The sequence below is a fragment of the Pristis pectinata genome, chromosome 19, assembly GCF_009764475.1.
Source record: "Pristis pectinata isolate sPriPec2 chromosome 19, sPriPec2.1.pri, whole genome shotgun sequence".
In the NCBI taxonomy this organism is placed as follows: domain Eukaryota; kingdom Metazoa; phylum Chordata; class Chondrichthyes; order Rhinopristiformes; family Pristidae; genus Pristis; species Pristis pectinata.
The window spans coordinates 11,343,531-11,359,070 of record NC_067423.1 but is presented as its reverse complement, the minus strand read 5'-3'; the positions used below and the strand labels follow the sequence as shown (position 1 = coordinate 11,359,070).

At 37.1% G+C, this 15,540-nt stretch overlaps 1 protein-coding gene across 3 annotated transcripts in view; it reads right to left on the bottom strand.

Moving 5' to 3' along the window:
- Window positions 1–5,758: 5,758 nt before the first annotated feature.
- mkln1 (muskelin 1, intracellular mediator containing kelch motifs) overlaps window positions 5,759–15,540 on the bottom strand; it is a 133,217-nt gene continuing 123,435 nt past the window's right edge. For all 3 annotated transcript variants that reach the window (XM_052034089.1, XM_052034091.1, XM_052034090.1), the window contains exon 18: window positions 5,759–14,847. In XM_052034089.1, the coding sequence (XP_051890049.1) occupies window positions 14,726–14,847 (122 nt within the window). In that variant the 3' untranslated portion in view covers window positions 5,759–14,725. The remainder of the gene's footprint in view (window positions 14,848–15,540) is intronic.

Genomic DNA, 15,540 nt, shown 5'->3' with positions numbered 1-15,540 from the left:
TACCCCAATGCACAGAAAGCCTAACTGAAAATGATCCTGTTTCACTTCCAAGTATTGCATGTAAAGGATCATTGAGAAGCCACAAAGCACTTGGCCCAGCTGTTGTCTGGAGCTAAAAATACTCCTTTAGCAATAATCAAATTCAATAACCATTTGACAACTTACTGGAGTGGATAAAGTGACAAATTATTACTTTCCAAGCAATTACAGAATTATTGCCAGATTTTTAAAGGAGTCAATTACCACTGTTTTATTTAATAAGTCTGTGTCCACTTTCGTCTAATGGGGCAGTTGGCAGGTGCACTGGCTGGTTTACAAATAGTGTGGGCTACAGGTCAATAGCTGCCCTGTGCCGATAAGCTGAATAAACCAGCCATCCAGCTAATGTGAAGAACGCACACCAGAAGATGGAAAACATCCATCACCATATGGCATGATCTTCAGGAAAGGTTGCACTGAGGTGAGTCGCTGCATCAGAGCCAGTCACCGGGAATAAACCCCAAGTCAATGTTAAATAATCAACTTTTAAACAGTGAAATAATGTTACAGGTTTGTTTCAATGGAAAGATATAGTATGTTCAAAAGGGACTTCTGTACATGTTATTAGTAATAGTTGTGTAAACACACTTAAAACATCTAATAAAAAAAATTTAATATTACTTTAATCTCCATTATCTCTAGCTGTAAATTTTGAACTATTTTATTGGTTGTCCAAAACACACACCTCAGAACAACCAGAATAGCCGATGTGGTATTCCTTCAGAGATGAGGAAAGCACATTCAGGAAGTTCCAGGACTTTAGGGAGCACAGTGGGAGAGTATTCTACTTTTAAAAGCTCTTAAAAGACGTTAATGGGAAAAGAACTGCATCTCCCAACAATAGAACCCAACTTGCTGCCTTCCATATTTAATTCTGCCAGGGAGGAGCAGGGGCTCTCTGTCAGGAATACTGGAATCAATGGGACAAAAGGGGTCTCTAAGGAGGTTCTGCTTATCCAGATGCACCACAGTTTGGTATTGGCAACTGCTCTGCCCAGTCCATCACACAAACCAACCTCCCCTCCATTGACTCCATCTACACTTCCCACTACCTCAGGAAAGCAGCTAACACAATCAAGGACCCCTCCCCACCCAGTTAGTCAATCTGTCTTCTCCTCTCTCTCCTGTCAGACAGAACATACAAAAGCCCGAGAGCATGAACCACCAGACTCGAGGACAGCTTCTATCCCACTGTTAGCAAACTCTTGAATAGACCTCTCATATGCTAAAAGATGAACTCTTGATCTCCCAATCTACCTTGTCATGGTCCTTGCACTTTATCTGAACTACAGCACTATATTCTGTGTTCCTTCTACTACCTCAATGTAATTATGTACAGCATAATCTGGATGGCACAAAAGCACTTTTCACTGTATCTTTGTACATGTGACAAAAATAAACCAATCCCAATACCTCCTGAAAGGAAGTTGGGTATTAGGACATCAGCAGGAAGAGTACAATATCTAAGGGGAGCGAGTCTGGATTAAGGTCTGTAAAGGGACCCTGTGGATGCAGGTGTTTTTTTTTTAACTAATTCATTTTCAGGATCAGGGCAAGGCCAGCAGTTATTGTCCAGCCCAAAATGCACTTGAGATGGTGGCAAGTCACCTTCCTGAACCTTTTAAGTCCTTCTGGTGAAGGTACTTGCAGTGCTGTTTGGCAGAGAGTTCCAGGATCTAGACACATCACTGATGAAGGACCAGTGATATATTTCCAAATCAGGACAGCGTGCAAGGTGGAAGGGAACCTGCTGCTGGCCCTGCCCTCTTGGAGGTAAAGGTTGTGGGTTTGCTACTGCCCAAGTAGCCTGGATGAGTAACTAATGTATTCTGTAGAGGATACACACTGCAACTACTGTATATTATTGGAGGGAATTAATGATGTGTCAATAGGATGCCAACCGAATGGGTTGCTGTATCTCAGAAATTCTCATAGTTAGTGCTGCACTCATCCAGAGAAGTAGGGAGTATCCTTCACACCCTTGCCTGTGGCTTGTAAATGGTAGAACCAGTTTGGGCTCTCAGGAAGCGAGTCACTGCCATACAATATCCAGCCAGGATATTTATGGGGCTGGTACGGTTGAGGGTCTGGTTCACCCAGAGTATTGATGAGGGGGATTTTATGTAACTAACAGCTATTTCTGGAGCACTGGCCTTTAGTACTGCAGCTAGGAAACTGTGTAGTCCTATAACCCATGTAGTATCCAGTGCTTTCAGCCATTTCTTGAGATCATGCAACGTGAATCAAAGTGGCTACAATGATCTCATGATGAGGCCAAGATGGTTCATCTATTTGGCACTTCTGGCTAAATATAGTTATGAATGCTTCAGGCCTCTTTACACTGAGCCCTGCCATTGTCAAGGAGAAGTTGTTCTTGGAACTGCTGCCTCCTTCTCCCTCTTTAATCATCCACCACCATTCACAACGAGATGTAGCAGGACTGCAGAGCTTTCAGCCGATCCATTGATTGTGAGCACACGCAGCAGTGTTTGCTGCTTGCCACCTACCTGCTCCTCCCCACTCCCCCCTCCCCAAACTCCCAAAATTAAGTGGCAGGAAATAACCATCTTTTCTCCAGTGGGTCTCTATTTTCCTAAGCCAAGCTTTGGAGCACCTGGTCAACAGCAAAACATATGTCAGGCTGCTGTTTATCAATTACAGCTCAGCTTTCAAACACCATCAACCCCTCAGTATTAATGACCACGCTTCTAAACCTGGGCCTCTGCTCCTTCCTCTGCAACTGGAATCTAACCAGGAACCTGAAGACCCAAACTCAACAATTCAGAAATAGCTTCTTCCCCTCTGCCATCAGATTTCTGAACAGTCCATAACCACTACCTCATTTTCCTTTTATTTTGCACTATTTATGTAATTTATAATTTTATGTCTGCACTGTACTGCTGCCACAAAACAAATTTCACGTAAGACACTGATAACAAATCTGATTCTGATGGCATCAAATTAACTTCTCTTTCTGCACTCTTCTCCCCCCCAAGATATATTAAAACATATTGCTAAAATAAGGCTCATTTTTATAACTAAGATGGGCCACTGGCCCATTCATCTACAAAGATCTTCCCACTTTATCACGAGTGCATTTCAGGAAAAGCTGGATGAACACAAGGGAGAAGGGTATCAAGGGTAGTGATGTGGGAGGAAGTTCAAGGAGGAACATAAATGCTAACATAGAATGTACAGCACTGAAGCTGAACTATCCAATCACTGGAGAACAACTGCAATAGTTCTCTGGTTATCTGCTATGGTTACCAGCACAATCTGCTGGATTTGCCTCCAGAGCCCTCAAAATGAAGGTCTCTGACTACTAGAGATGTCCAAGGCACACCACCAACAGTATGAAGTAGAAAAGGATAGCAGGGATCTGGGTTAACCTGACTGTTCCAAAAATTAGCACCACAGTATTTGAATTATTTGCTTCTTTATTGTTGCTTCACCTTGTCATCTTCTCTAAATTACAAAATATCCTAATTGAAGAGGTCAGTACATACAAATTTTTCTTGGGGTATGCTAGTTGCAAATTAAAATAAATTGGACATATTTTTTACAAATCAGTTAAATTGGTGAATAAATTAAATCATGCAGAAATTTAATCAAATGATGTTTAATACCGGTTTATGCTTATTACATCTCCTGGTTCTTCACTCATTTTCTTCTGATCATTCCTAACCTGCGCAGACTTGGGTTACAGGTGATGTTGGGGAAGCCTCATTTATTGCCCTTATCTAGTTAGCCTGGGACTGTAGACCTTCTTGAAATACTCCACTGTGCAAGGTGGGCAAGTATCACCAGAATGTCATGGAAGCAATTCCAGGAGTTATACCTAAGAATCAGGTTTGGATGTCTCTGGAGTTCTCCAGATGTTGCTGCCCTTGCCCTCAATGACAGAGGTCGTACTGCTTAAGTAACCTCAGTGAGTCACTGCAGTTAAATCAAGAGAGATCAACAGCGACACCAATTTTCAGCTTTTCCTTTCCAGTCCTGATTTTGCCAAGAATCATTTGCTGCAACTGATACAAACTTGGTTACAGATTTATGGAGACCCCTCTAAGGAAACAATGAAAACAAATGGGTGATGCACTCTATAATCAACACTGTTTGGTAAAGCCTGACCATTACAAGTTAGTGGGAGGTAATTAAAAACAGAATTCAGAAGTTAGTTGGTATTTGTAACTTTCATAGAATCTAAGAAAGTATTAGATAAAGTTTCATGCAAAGATGCTGAACACTTGGATGCTTAGTAATAAAGACCAGAAAGGTGATGGAATATGAAAACAGTAAATGCTGTAAGTACTCAGTAGGCAAGCAACATCTGTGGGGAGAGAAACAGTTAATGTTTCAGGGCAATGGGTTCTCACAAAAGGTTATATCCCAAAACATTAACCCCATTTCTCTCACCACATTGCTGCTTGATCTGCTGAGCATTTCTTTGCTCCCGATTCAGGTTTCCACCATTTTTGCAAGATTACAATTTTGTTCCAACTTGGAACAGAGACAAAGTTCCATAGGAATCCAACTGACTCCTTGTTCACTCAGTTCTTATGCTACAGCTATCACACTGGCTCACTTAAATGGTTGAGCCAAGGTGCAACTAATGGAGTTGTATATAGTGAATTACAAAATACACATAATTACACTGGAGGCAGAAATGTCAAAAAGAGAAAGGAGCCAGATACTTTGTTTAAAACTGAAGTAGACACAGTAACATCAGCAAAACTAAACTTTGGTGGGCACCAATTTGATTCATTTCCAGTCCTTTTAGTGCTGCAAATTTGAAACAAGGTACTTTCTTAAATCATCTGTAACATTAAATATTAAAATATTATTTGTATAGTGCATACTGGATTACACAAATAATGAGCCATGGAAATGTGTCCATTCACATTGTTATTCTGTGCAAGTTTTTCTCGACGATGGCAATTTTGGAGAGTAACTTGTTCCATGGGTGTTTAAAACCTATATAATGGTCTTGCTTTACAAAGTATGCCTGGTGGGTCTCCAACGTAAGTCCCAAACTACCCCTCAAAACCAAGGCTAGTTCTTGATAAGCACTCGTGCAAAGCTAAGTTAACTAGGATATATGCTTGGTCTCAGATCTTTGACATCCCTGGAGCTGAAGAACCAGAAATATTACTTGGTCATTGGAAAGTTAATTCCCATCCAACCACATAGAAAGTGCTATTAGAAGGTATGGAAAAGCAATATACGAATTTTCCATCACTAGTGTTGAAAGAATTATATTGGATAGATCAGATTACTCAATAATAAGCATTTTAACACAGTATTTTGCTTCAATGTATATTAACGTCTAAATAATTCCAACCAATTTATTATGCCCATGCTACCTTGGGTTGCTATTTTATAACTTTGGAAGCATGGAGTGAGAATACCACTCATTCTCCGGTTAAAGCCTTTAAAGAAATTAGAAGTTAACCATTAGGCCAAGGCATGCTAACTCATACATAGCAAAGATGTGCATTTAGTTCATTAAAAAGACACTCAGCCAGCAATTTTTATAAGGAGCACGTCACCAGACATTAACAATAAGTGGGTTATAGTGAAAAACCTGAACTCCAATAGTGAGCTCGACAGATAGGAAATAATGAAAAGTCTCAGAGTCATAATACTATTTCATCAATAAATTCCCCACTCTCAGCTTTCGCTATAATTCCATCCACAAGCTCAGAAATACCAATTTGCTTTTTCAGGACTTTATTTTATTAAGAAACTGAACAAAATACAGGTCTTTTTTCCATATGTACAGTACATACAACATAATTCTACAATTGTATTTGTTCACCGAGTCTACATAGTTATTCACAACAAGGTAGTGCATAAATTGTATATACTTCAGAAAATAAGGGTTGGTAGCTTCGTACTTTAAAAAAAATAATGGGAAAATGAGAGAAAAATAAACACACCATTTCAGTCAAACCACAGGATAAATCCGCTCTATTGAACCTTAAAGCAAACTCAGGGGTTGTCTCTAATATCATATTCTGATAGAGGACACCAAAGAGACATCAGTAGACAGAAGGAAACACACACTGCCAGGACCCATATTCATAAGATAGCCCAATGCATAAATGGGGCTCTGTACATGATGTATTGCATAAATACTTATGAATACAGGCCCTTGGATGAGACACCAAAAATGAATAACTGAAGCACCAAAACGGGTTCAACGCCCAATATTAAGAATTGGAAGTCTCTTCAAAAATACACACACTTTGAAGTCCTTGGACAATTATTTCCCGTTTGCAGTCTTCTAGTTGATAACATAACTACAATTAATCCAAACCACAATTGGTAACGAGATAGCATGAGACAGATTGGTAAGGGCTGCTCTAAGTCTTTAAACAGGTCTGTTTTAGGGATTTCAAAATTTAATAAGACCACCAAGTTTTTGTAACATATTAACTGTATGCCAAGTTGGATCAAGGCAGCAGAACGATTGCAACTTATTTGAAGAGATTAGGGCAGGACAGAGGAGGCCCATATTGCACTAACAACATCTGGATAAGCACATCTGTCTCATGTAGCTACAATGAATGCTACACCATGCACTTGTACACTTCATTAACACCAGTCAGGTAGACCGGACAATTTTAAACTGATCAACAGCCTGTCTGAAATGCTAAGAAATATTAAAATCCCTTTCCCAAGTACTAATTGGTGCACTTTTTTTTTTTAAATCACTTCAGCACTCTCTTCTATGGGTAGGCTTAATAGAAAATGTATTATTGCAATCAAATTTTTAAAAATCAAAGTAAAAGTTACAAGAGGCAATCAAATACATTTCAAAGCACATCCAAGCATTGATTTCAGGAGTATCAATATCCACCACAGCAATAGTTACTGTGCTATAGTCACAGAGATATACAAATTGAAATCTGTTATACAGAATTTTACAGACCTTGACTGGGTATTTGTGATGTGGATAGGGGAAGAAAAAGATCATGAAATCCTTGTTATACTTTAATAACTAACAGGTTCTAATGAAAATCAATTCACTAGACCAGGCCCATTCATTTAATGGCTAATATCTCATTGCATTCTTCCAAATGCAAATGCTACTCACCTATTTTATTTTTTAATTCTTTGGGAAAGGAAAAAAATTAAATGAAGACAGCCATCTTAGACCTGGTGGTTGCAGCAAGAAATGTTCTATAAATATCACTTTAAAATCATTTAAATTCAACCTTTCTATAGAAAATACTGAATATTGGTAAATGAGATTGTCAGTCTTATTTTATCAAAGTTAACAAAAAAAAGTGGAATTATTAACTTGCAACAAATTTACTTTACAACTTGATACAAAAGCAGAGTACACAATAGAAAAAGATGTGGATTAATGTTGACGGAAAGTGCAGATTATTTACCAAGTCTGAGCAAAGGCAAGTTTCCAGGAAATGCATTTGGCTGAGCGGGGAATGACAGCAGGCATTACATAATCCTTCTCAAAAGAGAACGGTTGGTATGGCTGGTAAACTGCTTGATTGGACTCGAACTGTGAAATGATCTGTAAAACCTTGCCACATTAAAAACAGTTCATGCATCCTGCAGATTACAAAGTCGTACAATACACATTATATCAACCAGTTTATCAGTAGGGGAATTTGGTGCCTTTGGGACTTAACATCTCAGTGGAATTGCATTTACCTGCCAGGAGCAGTTCAAGATAATTGCTCTTTTCACAATGAAGTGGTTTTAATCAACTGCATAAACATTATAGGAGAGCAGTAAATTTTTTTAAATGGTGCATTTATGATTATCTCTCTCTCAATTATACATGGTTGAATACAGGTAAAGTCCACAGAAGCTTCAAGGGGAAAAGCGGGTGAATGTTTGGGTAGAGGCCTTTCAGCAATGCAGAGCTTGTAATCAAAACATTTAGTAATGCATTTTATTTCTGTTGCCAACCTCCAGCATCCAAAATTTATTTTCTTTTAATCAATATGCTTGGTTTATTTTTGCCCTTGTGTGCTTTGTTAATGTAAAAGAGGGAACAATTAAACAAGCAGAAGCATTCTTTGGGATTTCATCCTTAGGTCAAAGTAAAAGGCAAAATATTGAGATCAAACAATGGAACTGATTTCGTATCACCGGACTGAAGCTCTGAAAGAAACGCTTTTTCTTTTAATATTTTGATGAACAGTTGTACTCAAGACACTAGCAGCATTTTGCACACAGACTCGGGTATAGCACAATTCAAAAGCAGAGAAAAAGCTCTATCCCACTGTTTATTTCCACTTCATCAGTCCTGATGAAGGGTCTCGACCCGAAACGTTGACTGTTTATTTCCCTCCATAGATGCTGCCAGACCTGCTGAGTTCCTCCAGCATTTTGTGTGTCCATCCTACTGTTTGATATTTTGACTTCAGCAATCACACCCAGGCTTGTTATCTTTGTGGCTATTAACAAAATTTGCCAAACTTTTAACTGTCAATCAAATGGTCAGGGAATATTGATGTGATATTGATAAGCACTTTGATTTCTAGTCCAGGAGGTGCAAAACTACCGTGCCACAAACAGTTATTTGAAACAGCAACACCAACGAACATCACAAGTCACATTTAGAAACACAGACTCTTTTTGGCTTCCAAAATGCTTACTTTACCAATAGTGCCAAATAAACACACTTTAATAATGTTGCAAAAAGGAATATTTTGCATGGGCTATTGTGGAATTTTGACTACTGGCACAGTCTACACAACAACACAATTAAATACTTAATTACAACCGACCATTTTTACACATTTCTTCCTACCTCAGTAAATGAGGTCATTTTTTGGGGGGCTTGGATTGATGTCTCCTCCCACAATATCAAGGTATTTCTTTTTAAATGGAATCAGAAAATGAAAATACATCAATAATGTACTGAAAACATGCAGCACTATAGTTCTCTTATGAAAATTGGGGCCCAAACATGGTAAACACATTTATTTTGAAGGAATTTCAGGACTCATTATATCTCTCTACAGTACTGAGCATTCACTCAAATAGGCAGCACAACTGAAAATCATTTTAAACCACTTGGTTATTTTCATTTTTAAAGGTTAATAGATTATCTTTTGTAATTACTAAAGGGATACTAGTCTAATTTGTTCCAATGGTTTTTGATTCTGAACTTGGCAACAGTAATTTCTTTTTAAGGGTCCTTCGACTAAGATCAAATATTGGGAACTGGAATTAAAGACCTCTCTAATTTCTCTTCAACAAAGCATTATTTTAATCTTGATTTTGCTTTAATTTTCTTGCTTTTCATCTATCTTACTTCAGATTCTCTTTTTTTTTTGCAAAGTGAAGCACTCAAACCTGGTTTATTCTAATGTGTTGTCGAAGTGCACTTTAAACTAAGACGACAGGAACCTACTTTAGAGAAAATTAATTCCACCAGATTTCCAGTCAAGCATTTAGCTTAAAACAGGCCAATACGTGTCCTCCAATAGCTTGCTTGGCTTTAGTCCTTTATAAACGTGGGGAGTTCTGCTTTCAAATGCATAGAATTATTACATTGCAGATGATCTGATGCTTTAATTTTGGAATCCTAAACTGATAACCAGTTTATTCCTCCTCAGGTCTGCACTAAACAAATTTCAAGCTTTTGTGCAGAGGTATCAGAACTGACCATTAGACAAGCAATAGGCGAAACCTACTGATTATTATTTTACAACCAGAGGTTTGTCTGTTATATTTGTTTTCTGTTTTCCAAATCCACACTGCTAGAGCTAGAGCTACAATAAATTATTTTAGTTTTACATCACCATCATTTCAGCTAAACTGATTCAAACAACAGAATGGCTCTTCCCTATTGAGGGAATGAAAACTGGGCTGAGTTTAGGGAAAATGATTAAATTTTCCATTTGAGGAAGCAACATTAGTTCTGGGTCAAAGAATGGTTTAACATTAAGCAATCAGTTAATATTTTCCTTGAGGTTTCAAGGAAACTGGAGATTTAGAGTACATTAAAATGTAATGGATTGCCTCCTTTAAATGTTGGCTAACTGGTTTTAAAAAAAGCAGAACATATGCATATTATCTTTTCAAACCCTCCCAAAATGCTTCACAATGATCTTTTTTTGACTATGTAACAGATAGACAACTGCTGGTTTGCAAACAACAAAGTCGCTAACTGTGACAGTATAAAAATCTGTTAACATATCTTTGGTGATGACAGCAGAAGGCAGGGGGGTAAAACGTCAGAAGGACACCAAGGGAGAAATAATGGTCATGATATTGCAATGCTAACCAGGTTACACTCAATATTTCACCATAACATTATCGAGAAAAGATCAAGAGAAAAAGTCGTATAAATACCAGTGTCCAATCAGATAGATCAATATAAATTTACATACTATTGGTCAACTACTGAACTAGGTGCTAATGAGGCAATTTCAGCTTGCAATTTAGTAATCTCCTACTTTTCAAAGCAGCAACCAATTTATCACTCAGAAACAACCTGTTTTTGTAACACTAGGTCCTTTAATTTAAATGTTTATGTTTAGTACAGATCCTTATGAGATTTATAATTGAATGTCTTATTGTATCTAGTATTCCTTTTGGGAGTTAAATAAATTCTATAATTGAGTCTTGAAGCACTGCCCCTTAGAAACCTGAAGTGTAACTGATTTCCTGCAGATTCAAACAATGGTTGGTCTGTGAACACTTTTTGATAACATTTAGAGGAACAATACGTTCAGCTGCATATCCAGGATGCAAATTTGATCCTATTTCCAAAAACAAAATTAAGCCAATAGCATTCAGAACCAGTTATGAGCCAAGCTAGCCCAATTTCATATGCAAAAAACTGACCTATGCATGTGCATCTTTCCTCTAATTATGAAGTAATTTATAAACCTGAATTAATCAGCCAGGCTTCCTATGCACTTGAAAAAGAATTGACAAATTTTGCTCATTTCAGCTAGTTAATTAAAACATCAACTAGGTGAAAAATTGGTTGAGATAGTAAGTGATATTTCTGAGATACAAAAGTAGCTGCAAGCTGCTAGCCTTAAATACAGTCTAACTCAAAAGGAGTAAACTCAATACATTAACATATTAGGTCACCAGACAAAAAACTATATTGCAGAGCAGTGATAGGAATGCAACGCCTGCCATATTAATCATTAGCAGTTTCCATGAAATTTCTACATTAAAGTTTTCTGCCATTTGTATCAGATAGTTGTTAGCTTCATGGACTTTACAAGCACTTATTCACAAAATGTGAATAGAAGGAAAACAGAACACTTGAACACATTATTGGAAATTTAATATAAAAAAAGCAGTTTGGCCTATACGAGAAAGACCAGTTGAATGCTTTGGTTTCAACTCAGAGGTTTTAAATCAACATTTATCTTTTAGATGTTGACCAACTGGTTCTGTGTGCACAGCATTTGTTTTAATTAAAACTTAAGTTTGAACGGTACAATTCATGACCTGCAATATCAATCTCACTATGAAACAATTAGAGACAACTCCAATTTTCAAAAGACATGCACTACTTCCAACTGATTTTCTTCTGATGAAACCACAGCTATCATACAAGATATTTAAATTCTCTTTGGTTAACACCAGTGATTTTGGTAATGATCATTAAGGCTTTTCCAGCTTTGCTGTGACATTTTCATTCCCATTCCTCACCCCCACATCCATTTTCTAAATACAAAAGAATGATGTTTGTCCACATTAACAATTGTATTAGCTAACAGTTATAAAGGGGTTTGGGGAAAAAAACAACCATTTGAATTACAGGACACTTCCATAAATTTAGTGGTAGAATAGTGTACATAGATTTAAACCAAGGGTAAAATCACTCACAGATGGTTATGTCATCAGAAATATCAGCAATATTTTGTAATTCTGCTAAGTGTGACTCTTAGTGCTTTAAACAGGATCAACTGAATAGAGTGAACATTTCTTCCTGTCAGTGTTTCCATTAAGTGTTCTAATTATTATTAGCCTCTAGCAAAGGGCATTAAGGTCAAGTTAATCAGCTCAAAGCAGAACAGAGACAATATGCTTTGGTTAAGATGATTTGTTTTTTTTAAAGTTGATTTGTTAAATTGCAAAAATTCTTAATGGGGGTTTACTCAGTCAAGGAGTTGCAAGGCTGATCTTTATAAAATTTTCTCCTGACATAATTTCCACCGGAAGGATGGGAATGCCTGGATTGCAAATTATTTACTGAATACCTAGTAGCAAAGGAAGGACATTGTTTGGCATAGCAAACAGCCTTATTTTACAAGCTGGGAGAAAGCAAAAGCCTTGCCTACAGATTTTGTCTTGCATCTGAAACCTTAATAGCAATGGAAATTTTTTTTTAAACTCTACTTTCAAAACCCATAAAAGTACAACCTTACAATGAATATCTGTACAGCTGAGACTGAAGAATCAAAATGAAACAAACTTATTATCTGCAAAGCCAACTCTAAGTCACCCATCAGGAGCAGTGTCAACAAAATTACGACTCACTAACAGCCTTCTAATCACAGGAGGAAATCAGAAATTTTACAATGGTACAAAATGTTTGGCAGAGGTAAATGCAACAACGACGAGAGAAATCTTCATTCAGCTACTTTGTTTCAATAAAATACTTCCTAAGGGTAGGAGCATATTGGCAATATTGTGGTGGGGGGGGGGGGGTGGTGGGAAATGTATAACAATCTCTTATATAAGAATGAAAGAATTTTGCCTGGAGTAGTCTAGAACACAAGCAGCATACAGACAACAATCTAATCACTGAGGTAAAGTACCTTGATCAAGTATAACACAAGACAAATGAAAACCTTTAAGAAAGCCATTGCAAAGTAGCAATGACTGCTTATCACCTTTGCTATTGCCATTTGTGAGAAATTGAAAATGTACATGGAATTGAAATGAAAAAGGCCAATATATTAAAAAAATACGTAATCATTGTACAAAGCTGTACATTTCAGAAACTTTCCTTGGTGCAAAAAAAAATTTCATCAATTCTGTTATAGCAACTATAATCATGTGTTAAGATTCCTGAAGATGTAAAAGATTTTAAATAGTTTATCTGAGAAGCTCATCAAAAATTAAAATACTGTGACAAGGTCCCCATTTCCACACACAGCTCCTGTATCACTCTTTGGCAGCTGAGCTGGAGTTTGTTTTGAAAACACAATATACTTCAAGGCATCAGTTATGTATTTCACAACCTGATGTCATAACAAATGATTAAACTTTATTCATTATGCCTGACATCATGAGAAAAGATTACGAGAAGGAACACAAGGTGCAAGAAATCACTGAACAAAGAGAATTAGATGCCAGCTATAATAAATGAGTTTAACCAGAGCCTCTGCCAGTGTGAAGGCAACCAATTTAAGAATCCATTTGAATCAACAATTATCAACATAATGCAAGCGTTTTTCCCCGTATGCCAATTATTGAACATGTAGGATTTTGTGGCTATTTTGGAGGGAACATCCAGCATTCTCTTTCAATTTAGTAAAAATGAATGGCATGGATTTTGCATTGTAGTGGAAACACACTCTATCACTGAATTTCTGCAGCAAAGCTTTTTCCTTTTTGTAACTACTTTTTTGTGTGTACCTCAGAACCCAAAGAGAAAGTGATCAGTGCCACCCATTTTTCAGCAGCCTATAATCAAAAGAGGTAAATATCAATAATTGCAAAAAAAAAGCCCTTCTTTTAAAGCAAAACTGATACCCCTTCCAAGTAAATCTTTGGAAACTGGCAACTGTGCATCATACTCTGTACAGGCTGCAACAAAAGAGAAAAAGTGCTGATGACTACTACTTTTGTCAGCAATTGTTTAGCAATAATCTCTTGACAAGAGGAAAAGTCTATACTAGATCTTTCACCCCTTTAAACCAGCCAGTTCAACAGCAGTCATTTTGAACGCTGGATATTTTTGTTTGACCCCACAATCAAAAACAGGCAAATGGGAGAATAAAGTTAGTTCCATTGAAAGTGGGACTGGAACTTTGAAGTGCAAACAAAAAATAAACAGAATGGAATTATTCTGAAGTCAAAATGCATCCAAATGGCAGCAATTATATCCTCTGCCTGCGGAGAATTCCAGAGTCAGCAGCCCCACAGGGAACATGATGCACAGCACTCAAATTTATTCAATGTAAAAAACAGCTACAATTTTTTGGAGCAGTTATTAATATTGCTGTAAAGGCCAAAGAGAATGAGAACAGCAGACATTAAAACAACACCTTAATGTGATCGGCCAATTGGATTGATAAATTGACATGAAAGTGGACAGAAATACTGCTGATGAAAGTCAGTTGACATCACTGCAGTATCATTCCAGGAAACAGCTCAGACATTAAGAACTCCAACTGTGTGTTTATATCGACAGTCACATGGCAGGATTTATTATTTAATCTCAAAATAGTCTTAAATATTTACCAATGCAGCAAAGGATTTAACACGCATGGGAAGCAAACCCTTATTCACAAAGCCAGCATCTGTTCCAACCCAGTTTTTTTTTTAAGAAGGTGGCACGAAAGCACCACTGAAATTGGACACTCAAATCAAAACTAGAAAGGTGGTGGTGTATTACATAAACCACCTTTGCCAACCAAAATCATAATCCCATCTAGCAAGTACAAAACAGGAGATTAGATCGGTGATTGACTTTCTCTTCAGCCAAAATCCAGCAAACGCTATCCAGCTACAGTGTGATAAGGTCAACCAGATTGCCTTTTGGAGGTGTCATGCTGTCAGGAAAGAAGTTTACCAGTGTATCAAACAACAGAGTCCTCTGGGCATAATTCTGATCAACATCTGAAAAACCTGTTGGGAGATTAAAATAAAAAAAATTAACAGAATTTCATTTTATGAAATTGTTGATCAAGAGATAATTACACAAGAGCAACAAACTATAACTCTAAATAGAAATTACAACGAACAAGAAAAAACTGGGCACGGTTTAAAGGAAATGACACTAACAAAAGACAATATCAACCTTGTTCGTAACAGATTGTTGACATTAATACTGCCATTGTACCATTTACCAACTCCAACTAAAGGACATGTTCAAAAGAGGAATTTACATTTTTTAAATTTTACTGGAACAGTATTATACATCAATTGGAAAAAACTTAATTTCTAAGCCTGCAGTAAAAATCAGAATCAGCTGAAACTCTTAATAAAACTGCTAATTAGCTGAATGGAAGCCATGTTCTTTACCCTTTTTATAAAAAGTACAAATTAAAAAAAGTCAACAGGACAGCAAAAACCAAAACATTCTTCGAAAGCTTTTCATCTTGCAATTAAAATTCCTTCAGGCTCCAAAGCCTGGGGAGGGGATCTAGTGCTGCAGCCTAATTCCAATGCTGCAGTAAATACCCTCACGGCAAATCGGATTGATCTCATCTTCTGCCAATTTCGATGAAAGGAAATAAATTTAAAATATTTATTTCAGTTACTCTCTCCACAGATGCTGCCCAACTTGCTGAATACTTGTATCATTGTTACTAGTTTTGG